This window comes from Sylvia atricapilla, chromosome 3 (genome assembly GCF_009819655.1).
Source record: "Sylvia atricapilla isolate bSylAtr1 chromosome 3, bSylAtr1.pri, whole genome shotgun sequence".
Classification (NCBI taxonomy): Eukaryota; Metazoa; Chordata; class Aves; order Passeriformes; family Sylviidae; genus Sylvia; species Sylvia atricapilla.
This window is the reverse complement of record NC_089142.1, coordinates 112,234,152-112,256,724: the sequence shown is the minus strand read 5'-3', so window position 1 is coordinate 112,256,724 and position 22,573 is coordinate 112,234,152. Positions and strand designations below refer to the sequence as shown.

The 22,573-nt window shown below is 42.3% G+C and overlaps 1 protein-coding gene across 1 annotated transcript in view; it reads left to right on the top strand.

Moving 5' to 3' along the window:
- Positions 1-22,573, top strand: part of CFAP61 (cilia and flagella associated protein 61) — an 89,753-nt gene that overhangs the window by 3,050 nt on the left and 64,130 nt on the right. The window contains exons 3-13 of the mRNA XM_066316657.1: positions 10-86; positions 481-548; positions 1,578-1,719; positions 6,159-6,291; positions 8,240-8,393; positions 11,972-12,066; positions 12,885-13,081; positions 16,203-16,242; positions 17,433-17,572; positions 20,652-20,778; positions 21,104-21,181. Of these exons, the coding sequence (XP_066172754.1) occupies positions 10-86; positions 481-548; positions 1,578-1,719; positions 6,159-6,291; positions 8,240-8,393; positions 11,972-12,066; positions 12,885-13,081; positions 16,203-16,242; positions 17,433-17,572; positions 20,652-20,778; positions 21,104-21,181 (1,251 nt within the window). The remainder of the gene's footprint in view (positions 1-9; positions 87-480; positions 549-1,577; positions 1,720-6,158; positions 6,292-8,239; positions 8,394-11,971; positions 12,067-12,884; positions 13,082-16,202; positions 16,243-17,432; positions 17,573-20,651; positions 20,779-21,103; positions 21,182-22,573) is intronic.

Sequence of the window (22,573 nt, the reverse complement as noted above, 5' to 3'; positions counted from 1 at the left end):
ATTTTGTAGCCTTTGAATACGCTCTTCGTGCATCTCATTGTGGCAAAGGAAGAATTTGCAGCTGGATGTTCCCGAGAAATTTTTAGGTGAGTTCCTGTGTAGCCTTGGGTAGTGAGGCATGTGCCCACTCCTGCTGTCAAGTGAGACCATCTCGTCCAGATGCTGCATCAGAGATCTGCCAAGAAAGGTGTGGTATGTTAACTATCTCACCACTGGGAAAATGCTATAAAAAAAGGATGTTTGAAATGTAAAGACTGGGAAATTTGAAAGAAATAAGGTAGGACAAACCAGTCAGAAGTACCCGAATCAATTTCAAATTATGCTGTTTGTCAGAAATGTCTTAATTATTGAGCCATGTGGACCTAGGAAGGAAGGTTATAGGCTTTGGGGAAAAAAACCAGTATCTATTAAAAAGCTAGCTGCTGTCTGTCATTGATGAGTGTAATGATGAAAGACTGAGTATGTTTGTTATTTATTCAGGAGAGCTTTCATCTTACTACCAGAACTGCAATTTATACTTCTCTTTATACCACCTGAGGAGAGGTTAGGTAAGAGTTGAATACTGTTTTATTCTTGAAGTGAGAGCAATTGCAAACATAATTAATATGCACTGTGGGCTTGTTGTGGTGCTCTTTTTTTAATTCTGAGAACAGTTATAAGTTTACAGACATGTGGAGAACATAATCTAAAAGTATCTTCTTGTGACGATCCCATGTGCAGGAGGTACCTGTGATTCCATGCTCACTCCAGCAGCCCTTCAGCAGTCTGTCCATTCCCTGCAATTTTTAAATTTGCCAGAAACAGTACATCAAAAATGGAGTAAAGATCTCAAAAATCAATCCCTACAAGTTTTGTGAAGATTTCTGGTTGAACAGAGCCAAGAGATTTGAAATTGGGCATTTTCTCTTAGTTAGCCAAGCCAGTACAGATTGGAAGAGGACACTTTGGTGAAGCTCAGAGGGGCTGCTGGAGATACGGAAGGAAGCTCAGATTATTTATTTTTGAACAGAGGTACAAAGGTAGAGAATACACGTGTTAATCAGAGAACAGCACCAGACTTGAAATTTGGGTCCTGAATTTACACTAATAAACCAACCATGCGCTTAATTTTGCTGAGAAGGGAGCTGGAACTTTTCTAATATGCCAGCTTCTATAGACATGTTGGTTCCAAGTTGCACTAAAGGACAGTAGTGGTGTGTCAACTACAGAAAGCAGGGCTTGAATGAAGAATTTTGTCAAATCCACTCTGCAACCAACCTCAGCTTTCCTTCAGCATTGTGAGTCCTGACAGGGATTCTCCAGAGGCATAGAGAATTTGCTGTATTATTTTTATAGGAATTGGATTCTACCAATTTCTGATTGCTTTGAAGCTTATTCGGGTTTGGAATGATGGATTAGATGATTTTTGGTGATGATTCTCACATATTTATAAAGCTGTCATTTCAGCCTCATTGCCTAACTTAAAAGACTTGGAATGTTTTACTATCTGTGGTTTAAGTTTGAAACTCTATTTTCCTCAGACAGTTTTGCTGCTAATTTAAAGCTTGTATAATAAGTTTCTCTGTTGCTTCTGACAGGTTTTAGTCATTCAGAGCTGGACATGGGGAATGTCTTTGAAAGGATTATGCCTGTTCCAGGCTCACCCATGGAGAAAGGTTTCACCTTGCTGGCATGCCCCAGGCATCGGTGTCACCCACAGCTGTATGTGCGCCAAGCAAGGTAATGCAGATCCTCACATCTGCTTCCCTGAGCACATCTGGCTGGGGGAAATGGAAGCATTTTCCTTCTTTGTTTTGCAGTATCAGTAGATTAGCTTTACTTATCTGGCTTTCTGTGATAACCAAACCAGATAGTTCTAGCATAATGCTGATTTTGTTCTATTTCATTGCAAGTTGTATTATTTTGAACACTAGGTAGCTATGTGGGAAGGCTGGTTTTTGTTAGTGATGTTTATTCTGTGATCTGCTGGCTGAATTAGACCACTGTATATTTTAGAGAGTACATGTGGTTTTCAGTTTTCTTGAAGACTCTTCCAACTTGTTTTTAATATTCTCATTATCCCATGCTGAACAGTCAGTCAAAGCTTGGATAGGAAGGCCTGTTACCTAAAAGAAGTAACTAAGACCAGAGAATCCCTACTTCAAGTAATCTTTCAGACGTGAAAAGTAATTAACTTCTGTACAGTTTTTCTTGTGGAAGTGCTCCTTGCCTTGGCTTTGGCTGTGTTTCAGGGGAGCAGCCTCCTTGGCATTCTGAGGAAGCTGAAGAGAATCATGAGGTAACACATTTCTCTTTCCATTGTGTTACTACCCCTTTTGATGGCCCCAGTTTGGAGCAAAGATTTGATATCCCCACAGAATTTGCTTTTAGCAGAGCTTTGCTCTTGCTGTGGGATCCCAGTCATAAATGTCATTAAAAATGCGAAACTGAATTATTTTCTCCTTTCTGCTCAGCACAGCTGCCTGCAGTGCATGAGGCAGATGTGTGCATTTCTCTGCAGCTTGTCTGCTACCTGTGCAGTGACTGTTGCCACTCTTGGTTTTTCCTGCCACATGTGCTCTGCCTGTGCCAATGTTGCATCCGGAACATGAGAAATGCTGAGTTTCTGACCCTGTGGCCTGGTGGTTTTCCTGTTGTCATTGCTGTGGACATGCTTCCCTGTAGTGTGGTTGAAGTAGAACAAGTATCCATCAAATTTTGGGTTACTCGTCCTGTCCACAGTGGGAAGACTGCTGGTAGGGTAATGTTTTGTGAAGCAGTAGTTTGATTCAACTCTGATTTATTCTGGAGTTGGTTTTGCATGTAATAAATGTAAGTATTCTTTGTGTCTAGGCAGCAGAATGGTAATTAAATTAGCATTTCTGATGCCTGCAGTGGAGACTGAAGTTCAGGGAAAACATATTCCTTGGACACTCTATCACTTGGTGTGGGGGGGTCTGTACTGACCAGTGCTCACAGATAGCAGGGCCACATTGAGTGTGTCTGATTGGTAAAGCCACGCAATGTTTATGGGCTGATTCACACTGCCAGCTTGGGCTGCATTCTGACAGAAGCCTGTATCTGAGAACTGTTTTATTGTGTATATTGAATTTTACCACATGGGTCTGAAGCAAATCTGCACCTTGTTGCTCAACTTTTGAGCATTTTAAGAAAAAGGTCTGAGGCCTGACCTTTGCCACTTCACATCTTCCTGCTTTAGCTCTGGATATTTTAATATGTTAAAAAAACTCTTTCATACTAACTTGTTGTACAATCGTTATGTTTTTTGAGTGTTTCTTTTGAGTTGTCTACCACTTATCATTAAGTGAATGGGACTTCTATACAGAGAAGGTATCAGTAGGAGAGTTATGGAAAGAGTTTAAATCTTCAGGCATTATGTCGTGGTTCTGACTGTCATATTTGTCTTTTTTTTTCAGTTTAAAATATTTTTTTTGGATGACCATTGGGTTTTGTCAATAGAAATGTTCTTTTGCATGACTGGAAATGTCTCTCAGGCCATAGCAATATTCCTGATAAGAGCTACCATCTTGTCTGGTATTTTGGTAGTTTGTTATAAAAAGTAAAAAATTGCTTTAGCTTTGGTATTATTAGAAAATTAACTAGGAAACTGATTTTCCTCTGAAATTACACAGTGGTGATATAAAAATCATACTTCAGTGTTGTCCATCAGTAGGTAACGGGTAAGGCTAATTTCTGTTTGTAGATGGAGCACTGCCTTTCCCTTCCCTCTGCATTCACCTCTCTGCTTCACTGGCATCCATAGTAACAGTCAGTGGAGCCCTTAGAGAGTCTGTGGATGTTGTCTGCAGCCACCTGCCTAGCAACATGTTCTGGGGCAGTGCGAGGAGATTAGAGTGATCTCTGTCCTCTGCTTACCGAGCAAGGAAAGCAGCTGTAAACCGATACTTTGTTTACCAATCGATTTGGAAGTTACTCTCTGTCTGGCCTCTGTGAGATGTCAGAAGTGTGCCAGGGTGCAGCCACTAAGCTTTGATGTTTTGTGTTCTTGCTGGTGTCTTGTCTAGATCCTGCCATTCTTGGATTTGTGCCCTGTAGCCAAGAGTTAAATTTGCAGCTCTGTGCTTGTGCTCACGGTAGAGGAATTTTGTGGCATTTCTATATTGGAAAACTTACTGGGGTTTGGAGGGTTTCTTTACTTTTTAAAATACTGTGGTACGGGGGGAGGATATTAAAAGCAGAATTAAAAAGTTAAAATGGTTGTGTTCCTACAGTGTAGCGTGCAGGGAGATGAACGGACGTGTGCAGAGTCCCGTTGACTGTCACGGGGTCAGTCTCCAAGAACTGCCATCTGCACCTTTGTGTGTGGTCCTGTCCTGAGTCCCACAGAGCAGAATGGTGCAGGGCACTCGAAGCACTTGGCACAATATTCCATTTGGAGGAAGTGTGTGTCTGTTTTGGACCCCATAAAATAACAGGGTTCAATCAGGTTGCAGTCTCATTCTGTTACCCCTCTTCATTTGGTTTGTTTGAGGTTTGATAGCTTATTAACGGATTTCCTGTACTAATTAATTGTTCTGAGGTGGCAATGTTCCGGTAATAGAAAACCTCACTGCAGATTTTCCCTTGGGATACTTCTGTTGAAGGAGATGAGGGTAACCATTTTGGTTTGGGGGATAAAGAATGAGTTACTGTAAGTTTTTATGGAGTTTTTGTTGTTGCTGGAGCCTCATTTTAGTTGAAAGGAGAAAAAGCAGGAACAAGGTCAGAATCCAAGGGGTCCCTAGCCTTGGTTACAAAGGTGGTCTTACCCAGGGGTCACATCCATTCTGGTATGCAGGAGCAGCAAAAGCATCCAGACACCCCCCTGACCTCTCCATTCTCCTATGCTTGAGTTCGGCAGTCCTTGGGAACTCGGACAGTGTTTGATAAAACAAGAAGCAGAACCTCTCCTTGCCCAGCTGCCTTTTCTTTAAGACTCCTTCCAAATCCAGAAACATATAGAATGGCACTGAGAATCTGTTGTTTCTGGGTTCCTGCCTGTGTGGAACAATGATCTCCAACTTACAGGTATCACATACAGGCACTTCCCTACCTGAGTAGTGGGCACATGGAACAAAACAGGAGTTTTCCCCAAAACCTAGGGAAGCTTTCAAGTTCCTGGTTCTCTCTGAAGAAACAGATTTGTGCATCCCTAGCGATGGAGGGAAGCCTGGATAATTGTTCTTGGATACCGTCCTGCCAGCAGCAGGTTTGTGCATCCCTGACAAGCGAGGGAAGCGCCGCGGGCCCGTCCCGGTTCCCATGCAGGAGGAGGAGGTTGGTGCATCCCGAGAAAGCGAAGGAGCCGCTGCCCGTGCCAGACGGGGCCGCCGGGTGGCGGCAGAGACTGCGCGGGGCTCCACCAGCTCCGGTGTCGCCTCGCTGGGCCCGGGGAGCGGACGGGCTCGTCGGGACGGTCCAGCGAGAGTGTTCCCTGGTTGTAGGTGTGATAGCCGAGTAGCCACCTGTTCCCGGCCCGGAGCAGGGAGGGTATCCCCTGCAGTTTGTTGCAGTTGCTCCTTCCGGCAGCCCGACACAGCCCCAGTTTCCTCTCTACTGCTTTTGGTCGCACCACTCAATTCTGACATTTTTCCAAGAGATAAATACAAGTGGTTTCACGTTATTGATAGCAGTTGAGTGTTAAAGCTGTTTTGCCACCCACCTTCGTGCCATAGTCTCAGCGTGGTGACTGATGAATTCTACCACCGTTCTGGTAAAAGTGCTGGATTTTCTTATTCGGAGTGACATTGATCCTGGCTATAAATAGCAGTCTAGCGGGAAAGAGACTCTGTTGCCTGTTTAAATTAAAATCCGTGTAGATTGGGACTTGTATGCGTGTTCCACCACAGCTGTAGGAGAATGAGGCAGAATTTTGATCTGGGATTCCCATATATTTTCTTAGGGAAACAGAAGCATCTCCAATGGGCAGTGCAGATTTTGGTGGGCTCTACTGGCTTTCAAGTGTGGTTGTCTCTCTAGGGTGCTGAGACTCCCACTTTAGTGTGCACTGGGGATGTGTCCTAGGTGAAGTGATTTTTAGGTGCAGGCTTTGGAACAAGTATTTGTAATGTTTTTTCATTTGTTAATGGAGTAAAACAGAAGTATCAGGGCCTATTAATGGCAGAGCCTTAGGACATTACCTGATCTCTTTTTTGTAGGATGGAAGATTATGATGATCTCATGCTAATCTGGACACCTCAAAGTGAGACTCTGAAGGAAACCTATGGTGAATATCTCCTTGTTGATCTCATAGAGCGTGAAGGTGAAGAAAATCAGGCAGCTGTTTGTGAGGTCAGTCTTCCATGAGCTCTGGTTTTCTCTGATCATATCCTTAGTGATGTCCTATGTGACAATTTACTCTAGCTCAGGGAATAAAATCAGCAGCCCACCTGTGGAAGGTGGAATTCCCATGCCCTATACCCCACAGTGCCTTTCTCAATGTAATTTGTGTCAGTCCTCAGGAGTGATGTTTCCATTTCAGAAATGAAGCAGCAGTTCCCAGTTTTTGTGCCGATTTTTTTCAAGTAATTTGGACAGACCATCTTGACGAAGCCATGTTGTCATTTTAGACATTTTCATTATAGGTGGCCTGTTTTCATTCCCAGTGAAAGCTAGTATTATATATGAAAATAAGTAGCCAGTAATCCTTTCACAGTTAAAGTCCTGTAGATAATTTTTCTTTCTCTTGGCTCAGATGGATTTTTTCTGAAATGAAAACAAACCCAGGAATTAATTTAAATAATAAAGGAGTGGTAATAGTTATCCTGCTGAAAATTCCTGTTAAGATTTTCATGTGTTGGTAATTGTGCATGGTAGTGCAAGCTGATAGGCAATATAACCTCCTTAATTCCTGAAGTCTGCTTTTTGTGGCAAATGGTTTTATAAGATTGCAACATGTAATCACTGCCATTGGGAGTCAAATGGGAAACAATGCACCATTAGTGTAATGGGACATTGCAAAGGGCCATTGCTATAAAGAATACATTCCAGTGGCATGTTTGGAGCTCGATGTGAGACCACCAAAAGGTGTTCCATGCCCCCAGTTTATCTGAGCTCCTGCTGCCACGGCAGGTTGGGAAGGCACCTCCACGCAAACCATGATGGATGCCAACTTTCCCTGCAGAGAAGGAAGCTGGCAGCCTCTTTTTGCACATATGGTAGATGGATTGGTTAATCAGCCTCTGCTGAGCCTTGGGCCTGAAATTACACAGCAGCCAGGCAACTGCGTCACCCTGGCTTTGTTGGTTACGCAAACAAACAATCACTTGTTGCTTCAGGGCAGAAAAATTAAACATCACACTTTTTAAAGTCTTTATTGAAGTGCTGATAGCCTGATAAAACAGCTGTACAAAACCAGCCTTTGAGTTTATAAAGGCTTTCGTTTTGTGTATTGAGGAGGAAAGAAAATGTGTTTTGACAATGTGTTTCATCAGAAAGTTGCATATACTACTAAAAATTTAAGAGCTTCCTTCTTCCAGGCTTGTCTCAGGTTAAAGCCAGAAGCTCTCCAGCATGCCAATTCTCCCTGGTCCCAGTGTGTGTCTTGCTGAGGGCTGCAGCTTGCTGAGAACTCCAGCAGCAATCAGGCATTCAGAGTGCCATGGGTGCTAGCATTGCTGGGATCCCCATCACTTTCATGTTTGCCAGGGCATTTGTTTCTTAAGACTAGCTCTTGGATTTTTTCAGAACACAGAAATATTTGGGGCTTATAAGTGCTGCAAATAATACATATTGCATTAAGAACTCCTTATATTGTACATAGTTGATTTCTTGAGTTGTTAATTTCTTAGGAGAATAAAATAGACTCTTTAGTTTGAGCACAAATCAGTGTTTAGTAATGAGTCAACTATTGCAGCTAACTGAATGAAGGTTCTGCTTCAGCTGCACTATAACTTTAAACAAAATGATGCATTTTTGAAAGTACGTTGTGTATTTGCCGTAACAAAATTTTTACTAAAACTTCAGGTCATTATTTGGCCCATATATATAAGCTTAATATTCTTCCGAGTCATAGCTAAAAAAAGAACTAGAACATCTACTGTAGAGGTCCTAATACATACATTATAAGGAAAGAATAAAAGAGGATCTTTAACTTTTGCTGAAATAGTTCCTTTATAGTTTTCCATTATGTGCAGTCAGAGATGGAACATAAAAGTTTATGTTTCAGAAATTGTTTGCTCAGTTTTTTGTGTCGTGACCTAGAATGGCAGGTTTGTGTGACATGGCTTTTATCTTCCAGGTTGGTGGCACTGCAGTAGGATTCATGAGCTTATCTTCTCATGTGAATGTTTCCTTGTTTCAAGAGTGTTTTGACTTAGGGCCTTTCCATGGACTCTGCAAACCCCATCCTGAGGATATTCTCAAAGTGCCACGGAAGCCAAGCATTCAAGGAGGTATCTGTATTCTGAAGTGTTAAATAAATTCAAGGTGTGTTTGTGTCTAGTGTCTGAGTAGGTTATGCAGGAGGTTGGAAAAGGATATATAGGTTTACTAGCAAGAAAACACAAATTAACATACCTGTTTTTGAAGCAGGATGCCTGGTGTTTTTTCCTGAGAAACGGAATTTTAATAGCCCTGGTGTCTGACTTGGAAGCAATTGTTTGTGGGGAGCTGGCCTGTACTAGCTGTGGGATAAATGCAGGCTTCAAGTTTCAGAAAGCTGTCACGTGGGATACACTGTCTGTCGATACAGTTGTGCTGTTAAAGGAAGATGTGATTGTAAAACCTGGTGTTGGGGACTGTCAGTAGCTGAGCAGCTGGCTAACTGTGCCTATTACATTTTCCTGTTGACTCGTGTCATCTTTTTTCCTTGTGGTTCAGCTTCTGCTCTTTGCTTTGCTCCTGTATTATAAGACTTTGGGAGATCAGGGTCTGTCTCTTTATTCCGCTTTTTTATTTGGCCCGATACAGCAACACATGTGCAAGCTGCCTTCCTGCGAATGATAAAAACCAGTAGCACAAATATATCACCTGTTTGTAGAACAGAAGTGACATGTAAATGATTTACAGTTGTTGTCTTTATTTTTCAATGTCAAAGGGCTTTTTGTGCAGAAGGGCAATATTTTGCTATCTACTAATTGTCAGTAGTAGAATAAAACACCTCCACCATTAGGTTGTTACATATCTGCTTTTTTGAACACAAAGCAGCAGGCAAAAAAGGGCAACCAGGGAGCTGCAGGGCTGTCACCAGCTGGTACCTCAAAGCCAGCAGTCACAGAATAGAAATGGGAGAGGTACAGGTGTTATAGCTGCTCCTGGGGACTTCCTCTCCCTTGCAAGGAAGCATCTTGCACATAGGAGATAGGGGAAGCTGCCTGTCTCCTGTTGGATCCTGTGCTCCTGCAGCTCCAAGAGTATTAGTTCTGAAGAGATGGCAGACATGGTTGCAGGGAGGAATGAGACTGAGGATGGAGAGAGATCACTCAGGAGCCAGCCCAGTCCTGGGCTGTCTGCTCTGGATGATCCTGCTTGGGCAAGGTGACTGATCACCCTTCCAGTCTTACCCATCCCAAGGCTGTTCCTGCTGCTGGTGTCCTCTTTCCTTCTCCAGAGACTGCAAGCTGTAGGTCTGTGTTTTGTGGCAAATTCTGTGCTGCTGAGCTTTTCAGTGAGTATGTGGTTACAAGGTTTGACAATACAGCTGTTACATGTTTTTTATCATTTAGGAAATCTATGAGACTTGTTTAAATGTTAAAACTTAGCATGAGCAGCTGTTCTGTTCAGTTTCTTGAGAATCTGGCATGAGTGCCTTTTAGAAATGTTTTAAGCAGCATCGTTAGCAGTCCTGTGAATCTATCTCCTTTTTCCTCTTCATTTAAAAACTTTATTAGTTTTGATGGTAGTTACAGTTCTGTGGGCTGCCTTCAGGTAAGACTTAAAGTAATCGTATCCCTTTATTTGGAATGACAGGGGCAGCTCTGGGGGAAAACAATTATTTGTAGACTTTCAGGTAGCTTGAGTGAAATCATTAATGATCCTGGACACATGAGGAGAAACTTGAGTATCATATGATGAGAGCCTGTCTCTGGTGCTATTCCTAGAGAGAGCCACCAGAAACCTAATAGCAAAGTCGTCTGTTCACTGCTCAGGAACATTAGTTCTGGTATCACGGAATAGTAGTTAAAATTTTTGTTGTATCTTTGCACATTTTAAAATAGAAAAGTTGTATCCCAGTAGTCCATTGTTTAGCCTTTCCAACATAAGGGCCAGCCTGTGTCCTTGAAATCTGTTAGCGTCTAGTTTGCATTTGTGGATATTCTGCAAAGCCACATCTGTTCCATGAAGGCTGCTTTAGTGACTGCGTTGGAAACTTGCTGCTGGACATTGCCATGCTGTGAGGGCAGAGCAGGTTCAGTGACCTGACACCAACAGAAGATCTGGACTTGGCCTTATGGACTCTGAAGGCTGGAAATTTTTGAATGCGAGCTGCATTCCTTTGTAGAGTAATTTTATGTTCCTACCTATAAAAAGGTTAGTTTTTCAAGCTCTTTAGCTTTTAAGTAGAGACCACAGGTTGATATTTTTTTCCTTTCAAAATGTAATGCTGAATAATAACAAAAGTGTATACAACAGTCTGTACTGATATGCCACTTAGGCTTCAGGGTAATTACAGTAATCTGGTTGTTACTCTATATGGTGTCATGAATTAGTTGCTAGAAAACATGATGCAGTAGGAATGATTCAAGGGCTTTTCATCAGGCCTCATGGTGAATTGGCTCCTTGATCCTGCTGACTGTACCTCAGCTAACAACCCAGCAATCATGAAATTATTTTAATTTTCTTTGTTTGTGGTCTTTACTTGATTTAGTGACAGTATTGCAGTTCTTAACTCATGTACAGCATGTCTGTAAACAGCAATGCAGCCATGTCTAACAGGAGTGGATGATGGAACAATTAGGATTTGCATTTTAGCATAAAGTCAGAAATAACATATCAATATTTACATGACAACAAGAGACTTGTATTAATTAACTTCTGACACCTGCAAGGCGGTTGGTAATGAGAAATGGAGCTGGTTAATCAAGACGACATTTGATCATTTCTATGAAGGCTGGCATCTGTGATACCCTCAGAGACCCCATGATTCCCACCCCTCGCACTTCTTGCTCTGCATGTTGCATCTGCACTCTTTTATTGACAGAGAAACACATTTTGAGATAAGATTGTTTTCTAAATACTTACAGCTAAATTATTTTAAATCTTTAAGGTTTTTTTATCAAGTGTCCATTACTGTGAGAAGAAATTCTTCTGTCTGTGGATGTAGCTTCCATGGGTGTCCCAAGGCAAAGTTCAGAGGGAGAAGGGATAAATTCTGTTGTTTTTTGAAGCTTATTTGTGTTCTTGCAACTCAGAAACCTTGACTTCTTAATGTTACTGGGTCTTCCAAATGTAAGGGTGTCCTTGCTTGATGTGTTTTCTTCGGCAGCAACACCTACATCTCAAGAGTTTATTGTGTAAAATTTATAAAGGAATTATAATACCTGTTTCTTGTCTCTTACTGCACCATTAAGACCTCTGATTTGACTGGGATTTAACCTGGATTTCACTTCTTCTAGGAGAACTAATCTGAGACTGAAGAGCCCTTGCTTGTCCTTGTGATCACCAGAAAGCAAGTTAGCAACACAAAGGGTTTAAGATGTCAGTCAATAACACTAACTTCTGTTTTACACTTCAGATGGGTAAAGATTTGACATAGGGAACATAGGGATACATATAACTTAGCAATTATTTCCAAATTGTCTTGTTCAGGTCTTATTTTACAACAAATTCCCTGGAATTTTTTTTTTTTTTTGCTTTGAAATCCGTCTAATGAAGCTCTAGCCAAGTAACTGTAGGAGGGTCTGTTTAACAGTGGTTGTTAAAATGAAACCTTTTGATAGAAGTAGCCAGACCCACTCCAGCTATTGCTGTGGTTCTGAGGGTAAAGCTCACATTAGTAAACCTTGTGCACTTTCTCTTTTAATTTACTCAGATAAAGATGAAAGCAACCAAACAAGTCAAAAGCCAGAGCCTGTTTCTTCTCAAAACTTGGAATGTGTTCCTGGTGCAGATGCTGCAGCTGTGCAGGTAATGCTCCTGTACCAAGCAGTGCCAATGGCTCTCAGAGCTGATATGGAGCAAGGCTGGCAGAGATGAGGACAAGTAAACACTGCTGAGTTCCTGTTGTGGTTTGAAAACAAACCAAGTGAGAGGCTCTAAGTCAGAAATAAAAATTAATGAGAAGAAAAGGAAAATAAAATAAAATAAATGCAACAATACAAAAAGAAAAAAAACACTGACAGAGTCAGAATACACCCTGATCAGGGTGATGGAAGCAGTCCAGGTGAGGTGGTCTTCCTGAAGCACTGATCTCATAGAAAGGTCTGGTAGCTCCGGTCCTCTGGGAATCCAGTGGGAATGAGGGCTGCCTCCCAAATCCCAGTTTATATCCAGGTGAGAATGCTTGGCTCCTCCCCATGGGCGGAGCATCTCCCAATGGGATGATGAGCCATACAGTGGGTCCTTGATGGCCCATTAAAGAGAGAGAACTCCCGGAGGGAGTCATCTGTGAGTCATTCACAAGGCATCGATGGGCCATTAACTGAAGATGGTGATAGAATACATCCTGAACTCCAACCCAGGACAGTTCCCCTCCTGCCCCATCGTCTGCTCTGGTGCACATGTGCCTCTGCTCTGGGAGCACAGGTTGGAAGTGGCTCTGGCTCTGGGTCTGGAGAGAGGAGGTCAGTGTTATTGGTCATGGTGAGTTTGCCCATCCAGTTCCCCATGCACAGCCATCAGGGTGGGAAAAAAGGGTCACACAGAGGAGAAGAAAGGATGGGGCTTAACTAATGAAAACAGTTTGTGAAGTGGTGTAAGCGAGCCCTTATCTGTTGTTACTGCAGAAAGATGGAGCTGTGGGCGTTTCCCAGACTGAACTGCCGATAGGTGATGTTAGCAGCACAGGCTCTAAAGGCTCAGCAGCACCCCTCCTGGAGACAAATTCCCTGGATGAGGAGGGGGATTTGCGTCCTGTGTACAGAGGAGCTTCAAATGTTTTCCTTATCCGTCTGCTCTGTATTGATAAGAAGTATGAAACTAGGTAAGCATAGAGGAAGAGTCACTGCTTTCCCATTAATAATCATTAATAAATAATAATTTTCAAGGATGATAACCATTTTAGGACAAATCAGAAAGTGACACCACCTGCAGTGGTTAGGTGGGATTTTTTCTGACCTCTTTCTTCTCTTCTTCTTTTACCTTCAGTAACAACATTTCAACCTTCACTTGCAACTTCCTAGTTCTGACAGGTCTGTGGGGGCAAAACGTGAAGAATTCATTTTTGTTGGAAAAAATGTGAGTTGAGGTTGTGGAAAAAGGCTGCTTCTTCCTTCTGTGGAGACACTCATTCTGAAGCTGGCTAGCTGCAAGAGGAGCTACATGTTACAGTAGTTCTCATCTCATTGCATGGGGCAATAAAGTTGTTCTTAGCTCTGCAGGTAAATGTTCCCATTCTAAACACTGTCTCCAGCCACTGAAAGAAATTATTCTGTTTTCTAGAATCCTCTACAGCTGGGAGGGACAAAGGGATTTTTCTCTTAAAACAATTGCTGCTGCTGACCTCACACTCTTAGATCCTGGTGGATTAGAATAGTGCTATAAATGGGATTTAGACTTTTTTCCAAAATTTCTTTCCCCACTTGAAGAGCAAACCTATATTCAACCACATCAGCAGAAGCTTCTCCAGGAACTTTTTTCCTTTTCAGTCTGGTGGTAGAAAGGAAGATACAGAAGAGATTAAGCAGCTGAGCACACCCAGGGTCTTCCATCCTTTCAAATTCATGTCATGTCTGCAGGCAGCAGGCATCAGGAGTAAGGAAGGACTTGATAGATGAATTGAACATGTGTAGTACAGTTTGAAAAAACATCTCTCTACTTGTAGTAGTAGTAGTCATGGGTGAATAGCAACTTCTGAACTCTCTGGCATAAATGAAGTGTAATGGTAAACTTCACTGAGAAGAAAAATGAGAATTCCTTGAAAACTAGTTCTATTTATTGAGCTGTTTCTTGATTAAGGAAGGCACCTACCCAAGGGGATCGAACACTGAATCTGCTGCAAATGCAAATATCCAAAATTACCAAAAAAAACGAAGACATTGCCTTTTGGGTACATATTTCTCAAGTGATATACCCAGTAACATAGCTCAAGTCTGTTAAGAACTAGTTCAATTAGTGAAATGCAAGAAGTCAACATGGAAGATGTATTGTACTTAGAAACACTGACCAACTAATGTATGGTAAGAACATTGCCCTGCAGAAAGACTGTTCCAGAACAGTTAACTGAGAGACAATCTAGTTTAAAAATTCAAGCAAGATAATTATTGTAGAATATGAAAGCTTTATTTTAAAATATTAGTGAGATGAGGGGCTTGGTCTGGAATGACTCCATTATACTGAAACAGCAGTTCAGAGCTGTGATAGAGATTTATGTCAGGAAATAATTTCACTGTAGACTTCTTGAGTTCCTTGCTCATATCCTGCTTAGGATAGGAATCTGTCCCTTTTTTGCTTCTTTCTGAGCTCTGTGCTTTGTGTGCTGTTTCTGTTCAGGACATTTCTCACCAAATTTATATTCAATGCTGTGCTCCCAGTCTTTTTTACCTGGAGACATCTGTGCAGCAGTGAGGATTCCAAGATGGGTATTTGGAGGAGATAGCATTCCTATCTGAAGATTTTGCCTAAGATTACCTGATGCTGAGCTGAGGAATCTGTATATCTTGGTAGTTTCATACATTTTGCTTTTATGCTTCTCTGGCTTGCCTTTGCTTGATCCACGTGCCTGTAAAAGAACTATTAGCAAAGCAAATATATGTAAAGGAGGGCAGGAGGTGATGCTGTCTGCAGCCTAGAATTTTGTCCTGAGGGGGTTCCTGCTGGCTTTGTGCAGCATGGACCCAGAAATAGCAGCTGACTTGAAGTGTGGGTGTGATTGCATCGTATCCCTGAGGGAAGTTTGCTTCTTGGGAGTTGTTAGCCACTAAAGCTGCTAAATGTTTCCATCTCCTAAACCCAGAGCTGGGATGTGGCTTGCTAGTGCACTGAGAGTGAAAAGTGAAGGAACTGAACTGCTGGCTTGTGTGCTGATATTTGATACTTTTCTAAGCCCCTTGAAAAATCTCCCACACCAATTCTTGTGGTCCTTGCTGCCAACAAGGTCCTGGATACCAGAAAGAAAATTGCAATGCAGTGTAGTTGCAATGGCATTTTCCTTTCCCCTGATTAGCTATTCTGTTAACTAGTCTTAGTTATGTATTATATAAGTGAATATATAAAACCCAATCCTGATCTGTAGTTGCAGCTTTAGCTTTGTGTTCAAGCATATATATTGCAATTAGAAATTATTTCTGTTTTAAGTAATATTATTAAAGTGGTAATTAAAGAGAACTTTATTACAGTTCAGAAAGGAGGAGAGGATTTATCAGTATTTATAGGTTACATATATCTCATTAATATCTTCAAAAGATACATTCTGTGTGGTGGAAAAGTGTTTTATGAAAGTTCAGCATAACTGGGTTTTGAGTTCTCTGATATCCTTACACAGGGGAGAAACAGCAGGGCTTTGGTGAGATTTCTCAAGTCTTTTTAAACTGAAATGTCACAATTTGCTGTCACCATAGAAAAGAGACTGGGATAGCTCTAAGTCAGTGGGTGAGAAGTGGAAAGAAGTGTTCAAAAACAATTCTAATTATTGATGTTCCTGTTAGTCTGTCAGAGCACATCAGCACTTTCCTCAGTGGAAAGTCACAGAGCCCTTGGTGCTGGCGGAAAATATTGTGGAACATAGCAACAAGTGTTTGTAACCTGAAGTAATATTTGCTATATACTAATACTGCTGTGATAGTCCCGGAATGACTTCTGAAGAGACTGGAGTCAACAACACGAGAGCCAATGGTTTGTTTGTTCCTCTCTCCACCCTTTTAGTGAGAAGCCTCATGTATTATGTCAAACATCCTAATTATTCCTGCTAATAATGATGCTTTAAGCACTCGAAGTCAGAAATTCCTGTGCAGCATGTAATATCAGCAGTTGATTATTGATGGTCTCTTGGGATTCTCTGATCTGCTCTGAATAAATGTTCCTGCACTTGCAGGGATGTCAATATCACAGTGTATCAGAACATTCTGATATGTGCTTTATTTGTCAATATTTGCTCTTGGTTGCAGGTCATTGGACTTTTTGCATTACGCTTTCAACGTTTTCCCAGTGAGTATAAGAAAAGTTGGAATGGTTTTGTGTGGTGTGACAGCAGTGCAGCTGGCACTAGGGAATGTGGCTCTGCTGCTCCAGTGAGTCTGCTGCATATGAGTGTGCAGGGCCTAGTTACCCTGGGCTGAGATACTCCTCTCCTTGGCTGATTCTAGACGTCATAGAATACATATTTAAGTCCTCTGTTTATCCTGGAATCCTGGAACAGTTTGGTTTGGAAAGGAACTTAAAGATCATCTAGTTCCACCCCTGCCATAGGCAGGACACCTTCCACTAGACCAGGTTCCTCCAAGCCTTGTCCAGCCTGGCCTTGGACACTTCCAGTGATGGAGCAGCCACATCTTCTCTGGGCAACCTGTGCCAAGGCCTCCTCACCCTCAGAATTTTTTCTTACCTTATAATCTAAACCCACTCTCTGTCAGTGTGTAGGCATTTCCCTGGCACTATGTGCTCTTGTAAATTGTATCTCTAGTTTATGTTCCATAGGGTCTTCTCTGAGATGCAGATTTAGAAAAGAAATGCTTCAAACTCCTTTAAAACCATGTACAGACCCAGACTGTACCTAAATTAAAAGCAAACTCAGCAAAATTTATTAAAGGAGATGGAATTAAAGCCTAAAAAAAGTTGTATTAAGGAGATTCATAGTATTTGCCTACAGACTGAACAGTGGCACTGTGGATTCACAGTGCAGTAGCTATTTCCCACTCATGCCCTGTGTGATCACTCTGTCTGTAACAAAGTCCATTTTCTGAGACTTTCTTAATGCACAGCAGAGTGTTGTAAAGTAATGTTACGAATAACTGCATGGCAGTGTGCCTTAGAGACAGGCCCTGGGTACCAGACACACTGACTTGGCCTGAAGAACCAGCACACTGCTTACCACCAAAGAAAGTTCCTAGAGAGAGGCAACCCAGAAAGCATTTCAAATTTGTGTAATTTATCATCTAAGAATGTCAGTCTTTGAAACAAAATGTCAGGGTGGAATCACCAGATGTAGTAAGGAAGGTTCATTCCATAATTCGCTTGAAGTGAAGTAATTTCTGAGCTGTCAGTTCCTTAGTGCTGCCCAGGCAGACCAGTGCTCGGAGGTGTGCAGTGTAAGCCCCCGTTTTCAGGGCTGTCTGTCCCCTCAGAGGGCTTTGGGTAAAGTTTAGAGAGCAGTTTTATTGCCTGCCGGTGTCTTTCAGGACAGAGACTTGTGTGTCATCCTGGTGCCACATCATGTCCCGGAGTTCCCGCTGATCCAGAGCTTTGTTCGGGCCGTCCCTTCCTGCACTTCCAAGCTGGGTCGGGAGCTGTATGTGTTCCATCGGGCGGGATTGCTCACGTGAGTTGTGCCCCGGGACAGCCCTGCTGTGCTCTGGACTGCTGTGGGACACACCTGCCAGTGTTTGTAGGAAGGGTCCTCTCAGTAAAACCCCAGCGCAGTGAGAGGATTCGTTTGGGATTTGCATGTACAGTACTAAGGTAGGGAATATGGACATCGGTACAAACCAGCAACTCCAAGTTCCCTGGCTGTGGGCCAAGGCCAGCAGAGAAATGTGGTGTTGTGTTTGGGATGCGGGTCAGGTTGTGTGACACTGGTACCTAAAAGCCTGGTGTAGGTTTAATTCTTGGAAATATGCTGTAGCTTTCTTAAGAGAACTGTAGCCATATGTTTCTGGGACATACAGATCACAGCAGGAATATGTATCTGTTCTATGTAATTTCTTTTACTTTTGTGTTGGACCATTTATTTCACGCCTTTCACAGTTTCTGTGATGCTCTGAACACTTCTGTAGACTGAGATATCGGTGAACTGGGACACCAAACCTTTCTTGCTGTGACTTCTGTTATGTGGAATGAGATTTCCCAAGCTTTGCTTGTATATCAAGCCTATTCTGGCCCAAACATCAAGTTTAAACTGTGACATAGTTTAAACAAGATTTTCTTTTTTTGGTTTTGATCCTAATGTACATAGATACTGTGTGGTTCTAGCAAAATACTTCTAGGTTTAATTGTGTACCTAATCACCTTTGGTGGCACACAAATACTTTATGCAGAACTAGCCAGCTCCTCTTCGACCTAGGCAGAAGCTTTTTGCCCTGGGGTGAAACTTCTGCTTCTGGGTCCTGAGTAAAAATCCAGCTGGCTGGAGAGAGCTGGTAGAGTAATTCCTGGTAATCACAGGCCCAGCTGCTCAGTAATCCACCAGTAGGGTTGGGAGTCATGTATCCTCTTGGAATTTTGGGCAAAATTCAAGTTGTTATCAAGGCTCTTTAAAAAAAAACTTACCATCCTGATTACATTGTGCATATTCCAAATGACACCAATCCTTTCATGAAAACAAAATAGGGTAATCAGTAGCATTTTCCAAATCCCCCTGCAGCTTTGCAGGAAAGTAAGGAAAAATAGCTGCTCATTGAGGTTCAGGATCAGAAAAGCTTTGGGAGACACCAGAGTAAGGTTTTGGAAAGTTTCTGCAGAGCAAAACCCACAGGGTGCAACAGCAGATATTCTCTTGGAAATAACCAAATCTGTGAAAGTGAAAGATCAACACATTGTACTTGCACCTAGGGCTTTCAAAAGGATGTGAGTGAAAAGGAAGTCACAGAAAATGGACTAAAAGAAAAACAGGGTAAGAGGGGAATATGAAGACGTGAAAGGGCAAAGTCAAAAGAGGCACAGGCACAAAATGAGCTCCTGATTAGCACAGGTAGTAAAAGGAATAAGAAAAGGTGTTAAGTACACAAAAAGCAAGAGTGCAGCAAATGGAACTGTGAGTCTGCTGCTTAACAGTGAAGGAGAAAAAAATAACAGATGACAAGGCATAGGCTGAGGTGCTTAATGGATACTTTGCCTCAATTTTCACTAAAAAGCATAATGATAATAATAATAATAGTCTCCTTGTCTCTGAGCAGTCAAAGGACTTGAGCATCTAGAATGAGTTAATTCATTGCTGGGAGAGAAACGAGTACAGACCTTGGGTAGTCTTTCTTCCTGTTCCATGTTCCCAATGGAGCTGGTGGATCTGCGTATTTTTAAAAAAAAGGCAGTTTTAACTTTTCACACGTTCTGTTTTGGTTATTCAAGATGCAGCTCACTGTAGGCACAGTTGCCTTCCCTGGGGCAGCTGCTGGGCTGGGCTGAGGAGCGATGGGGGAGGATGGCACACTCAGGCTGCAGAGTGAGCCACAATCCTCAGCACTGTTGGGTTTGCAATCGACAGTAGAAACATGTGAAAAGCTACAGAAGCTCAGCTGATGGTCACTTAGAAGGTCAGGATTAGTCTGTAATTTAGTAACCAAATGTGTGCTTTTGAGCAGTCAGAAACGGTCAGTGAATTCAGCTGTGAAATTTCTCATAATATACTAGAACCAGTAAATCTGTGTTTTTTAAGGTATCGATGCTATTCATTAAACCCATATTCCACAGGATGCCTCTCAATGTGATTGAATTATAGCACATCCACTTTTAAATTGAAAGCGAAAAGAACAGAAGTAAAAAAATTATACTATGTGAGTTGCAACTTTTTATCTGTGGGTGAAAAAACTCATTTCTTGGGACTGAAGTTGTAGTTGAAGAGCATTCCAAAAGCGTTGGTTGCACGAGCTGTGTGTAACCAGGAAGGGGTTGCTGCTTTTGACAGACACTGGGAGAGTTGTTCAGTTGCTGTAGACTGTCAGTGTGAAGTGAATTTTCTTCCTAACTAGTAGGTGGGAAGATGTTTGCTAACAGTCTGTAGCTGAGCTAAGTGCCAGGTGACTGCTGTCTGTAGATGTTCCATGTGTGCCACAGGTGTTCTGGTACCACATCACTACTGTGGCATTACTAACTGACACTCTACACTTAGCAGAGGCATTGCAGTCATGTCAGTTTATCCTCATGTGATACTGCTTGAGGCACCAAGGTCTAACACAAAAATTAGTAATTTGTTCTCGGAGAAATTGCTGTTCCTGCTTTATTTTTTACCATGACAGCTAGCTCAGTTTTATTTTTCGCTGTCCTTTTCTCATTTTTTCTTGCCTTTCCCTGTTTTTATCTTGCTCTTTTCCCCATGTTGTTCATGTTCAGTGTTCAGCCACAGTGTTCAGCTACAGATTCCACATTGTTTTTATGGTTCTTTGCCTCTCTTTACTGCTGACTTTTACTCACTTGAAGACAGGTGATACCTGGGGAGTATAGATTGGGCTGAGTGTTTAATAGTAGATAAAGCAGGATTCTGGAGTTGTCTCAAGTAGATGCTCTGATCTGTTCCATTACCATGCAATAAGTTCATATCTGCCTTTGGAACAAGTGTCATTTATCAGTCAGTTGCAATTTCTGAATGGTGTGGTTGGTGCTTGTGAGGGGTGTGTTGTCTTAAGCTTGGCAGTTGTCCTTATTTCGTCACAGAATCAACTTTAATTTTTTTTGTCCTTTTTTAGGTCATTTAATGTAAGAAAAGCAGCAACCAGTGACCTACAGGGAGTCAAAATGCTTGTTGAAACTCTTAGCTTGAATGAAAGCATATGGAATGACTCAAAGATATTCACTGAGGCTCGCAGGGATCCAGTGAGTATTTGTTGCTGGTATGTGTTCAGTTCTGTCCTAAGGTCAGGACTTAACCCAGGACTGAAGCAGTGGCTGAGCTTGTAGCACTCCCGCAGCAGCTGTACCCAAACTGAAGCGTCAGTGAGGAAAGATCTGAGGAAAGATCCAGAGTCCAGCCACACACCTGGCTGAAACAGGGCCCCTGTGGAGAGCAGGCTGGTTAAACTGTGATGGTGCCCTGGGAGGAAAGGGTTTTAACTGGGATTCTGTGGTGAAATAGACAGGTACCATTAGAAAGAGATTCTACTGAAACTGGAAATACGCATTTGTTGCCTTTATCTTGCAGGACGGGATGCCAGTACAGGCTTTTGTGGCAGAAGTTTTGGATCAAATCGTTGGTGTTTCTGTTACTAGGGATGAAATGGTAAATTCAGTTTGTGTTCCATGAGGTCTGTAGTGCTTGGTCCTCACACTAAGGCTGAGTTTTGTGCTTGGCACTGTATGTGTGCTTAACAAAGTGTTGGTGAAAGTGCTGCTTGTAGAATCTCCCTTGCTCTCTGGCCTATGCCCACTGGATTATTTCTCTTCTCATAGATAATGATTGACACACAGATGAAAAAAAATGTTCCTGTTACTTTTAAGAAGCTGTTGCTATGTCCTGAAAGTTTTCCTCCTGCACATTTTTTGTGCTTTAGCAAAAGCCGTTCTGCGTCTAAATAGGTGTTTCATCACCTCTTTCCCTTCTGCTTTCCAAGTCAATAAACAGCTTTGCCACAAATCCTGCAAAGAGCAGTAATTCTTCTTCTAGATTTGCTTTCATAACTTTTTTCTCCAACAGTAGAGTCTAAGTGATTGTGAATCATGCACTTGAAAACAAAAGCCTATTCCCTGATGGAGTAAAAAAGGACATTGCACATTATTATTGAAAAGTAAACATTCTCCAGTTTTGCTACTTTTGTGGCATTCTGCTAGGGCTGAAAAGGTGGAGTTTAGATTGTTCAGCACTTCTAATGCTTAGTTTTTACAATAGAACAGTCACTCCTGTTTCCAAGAGTAATCCTCTTGATTATATTAAGAGTTAAGAGGATAGATTGAGTGAATAAACGTGCAAAAATATCAGCTTATCACTTCAACAGAGAAGACTTTTCAGAGGGCATGTCCTACATCTCTCTGCTCTGTGGAATTCCCTATTTCAGCTGGTGTTTAGTGAGAGGGACAGCCGGGGCTTCTGTGCCTTGAATGCAGAAAAACAGGTGGGGTTTTTCCCCACCCCCCCTTGGATGTCTGCTAACCTGTGTGGAGGTGGGTGGAGCCCCGGCTGCTCTGCCCTGGAGGGAGCCAAGCTGAGGAGTCAAGGAAGAATTTCGCAACTTCACCCTGAGCACCTAAGACAAAGACAAACCTCCTAGCCACGGCGACCTAGCTGGAGACTCACAAGCCCCCTCGGAATTTTATGTAGATCTGTTACAATTGATTGGTTCTGTACCCTTTTCCTCCCACCCTGGTGTCCCATAAAAACCCCTGAGTTTCCTCTGGCCAGGAGAGGTTCCTCATCCCTGGATCCCTTTCGCTGGTACCCTCTCAATAAAGTACCACCTGCAGAAATTCCATACGAGACCTCTCTCTCTCTCTCACTACGACCGGCTAAAAGAGGGGCTAACTCGCAAGGGCATGAGCTAAGAGCACTGAGCTGAAATCACTAAAAGCTGAAATCACTGAGCTGAAAAATCACTGCTCTGCCCGATGCTGAGAAGCCCCTCTGCCAGCTGAGGAGCGCCGTGACCCCCCAAGGAGCTGTTTCTAGCGAGCAATCCGT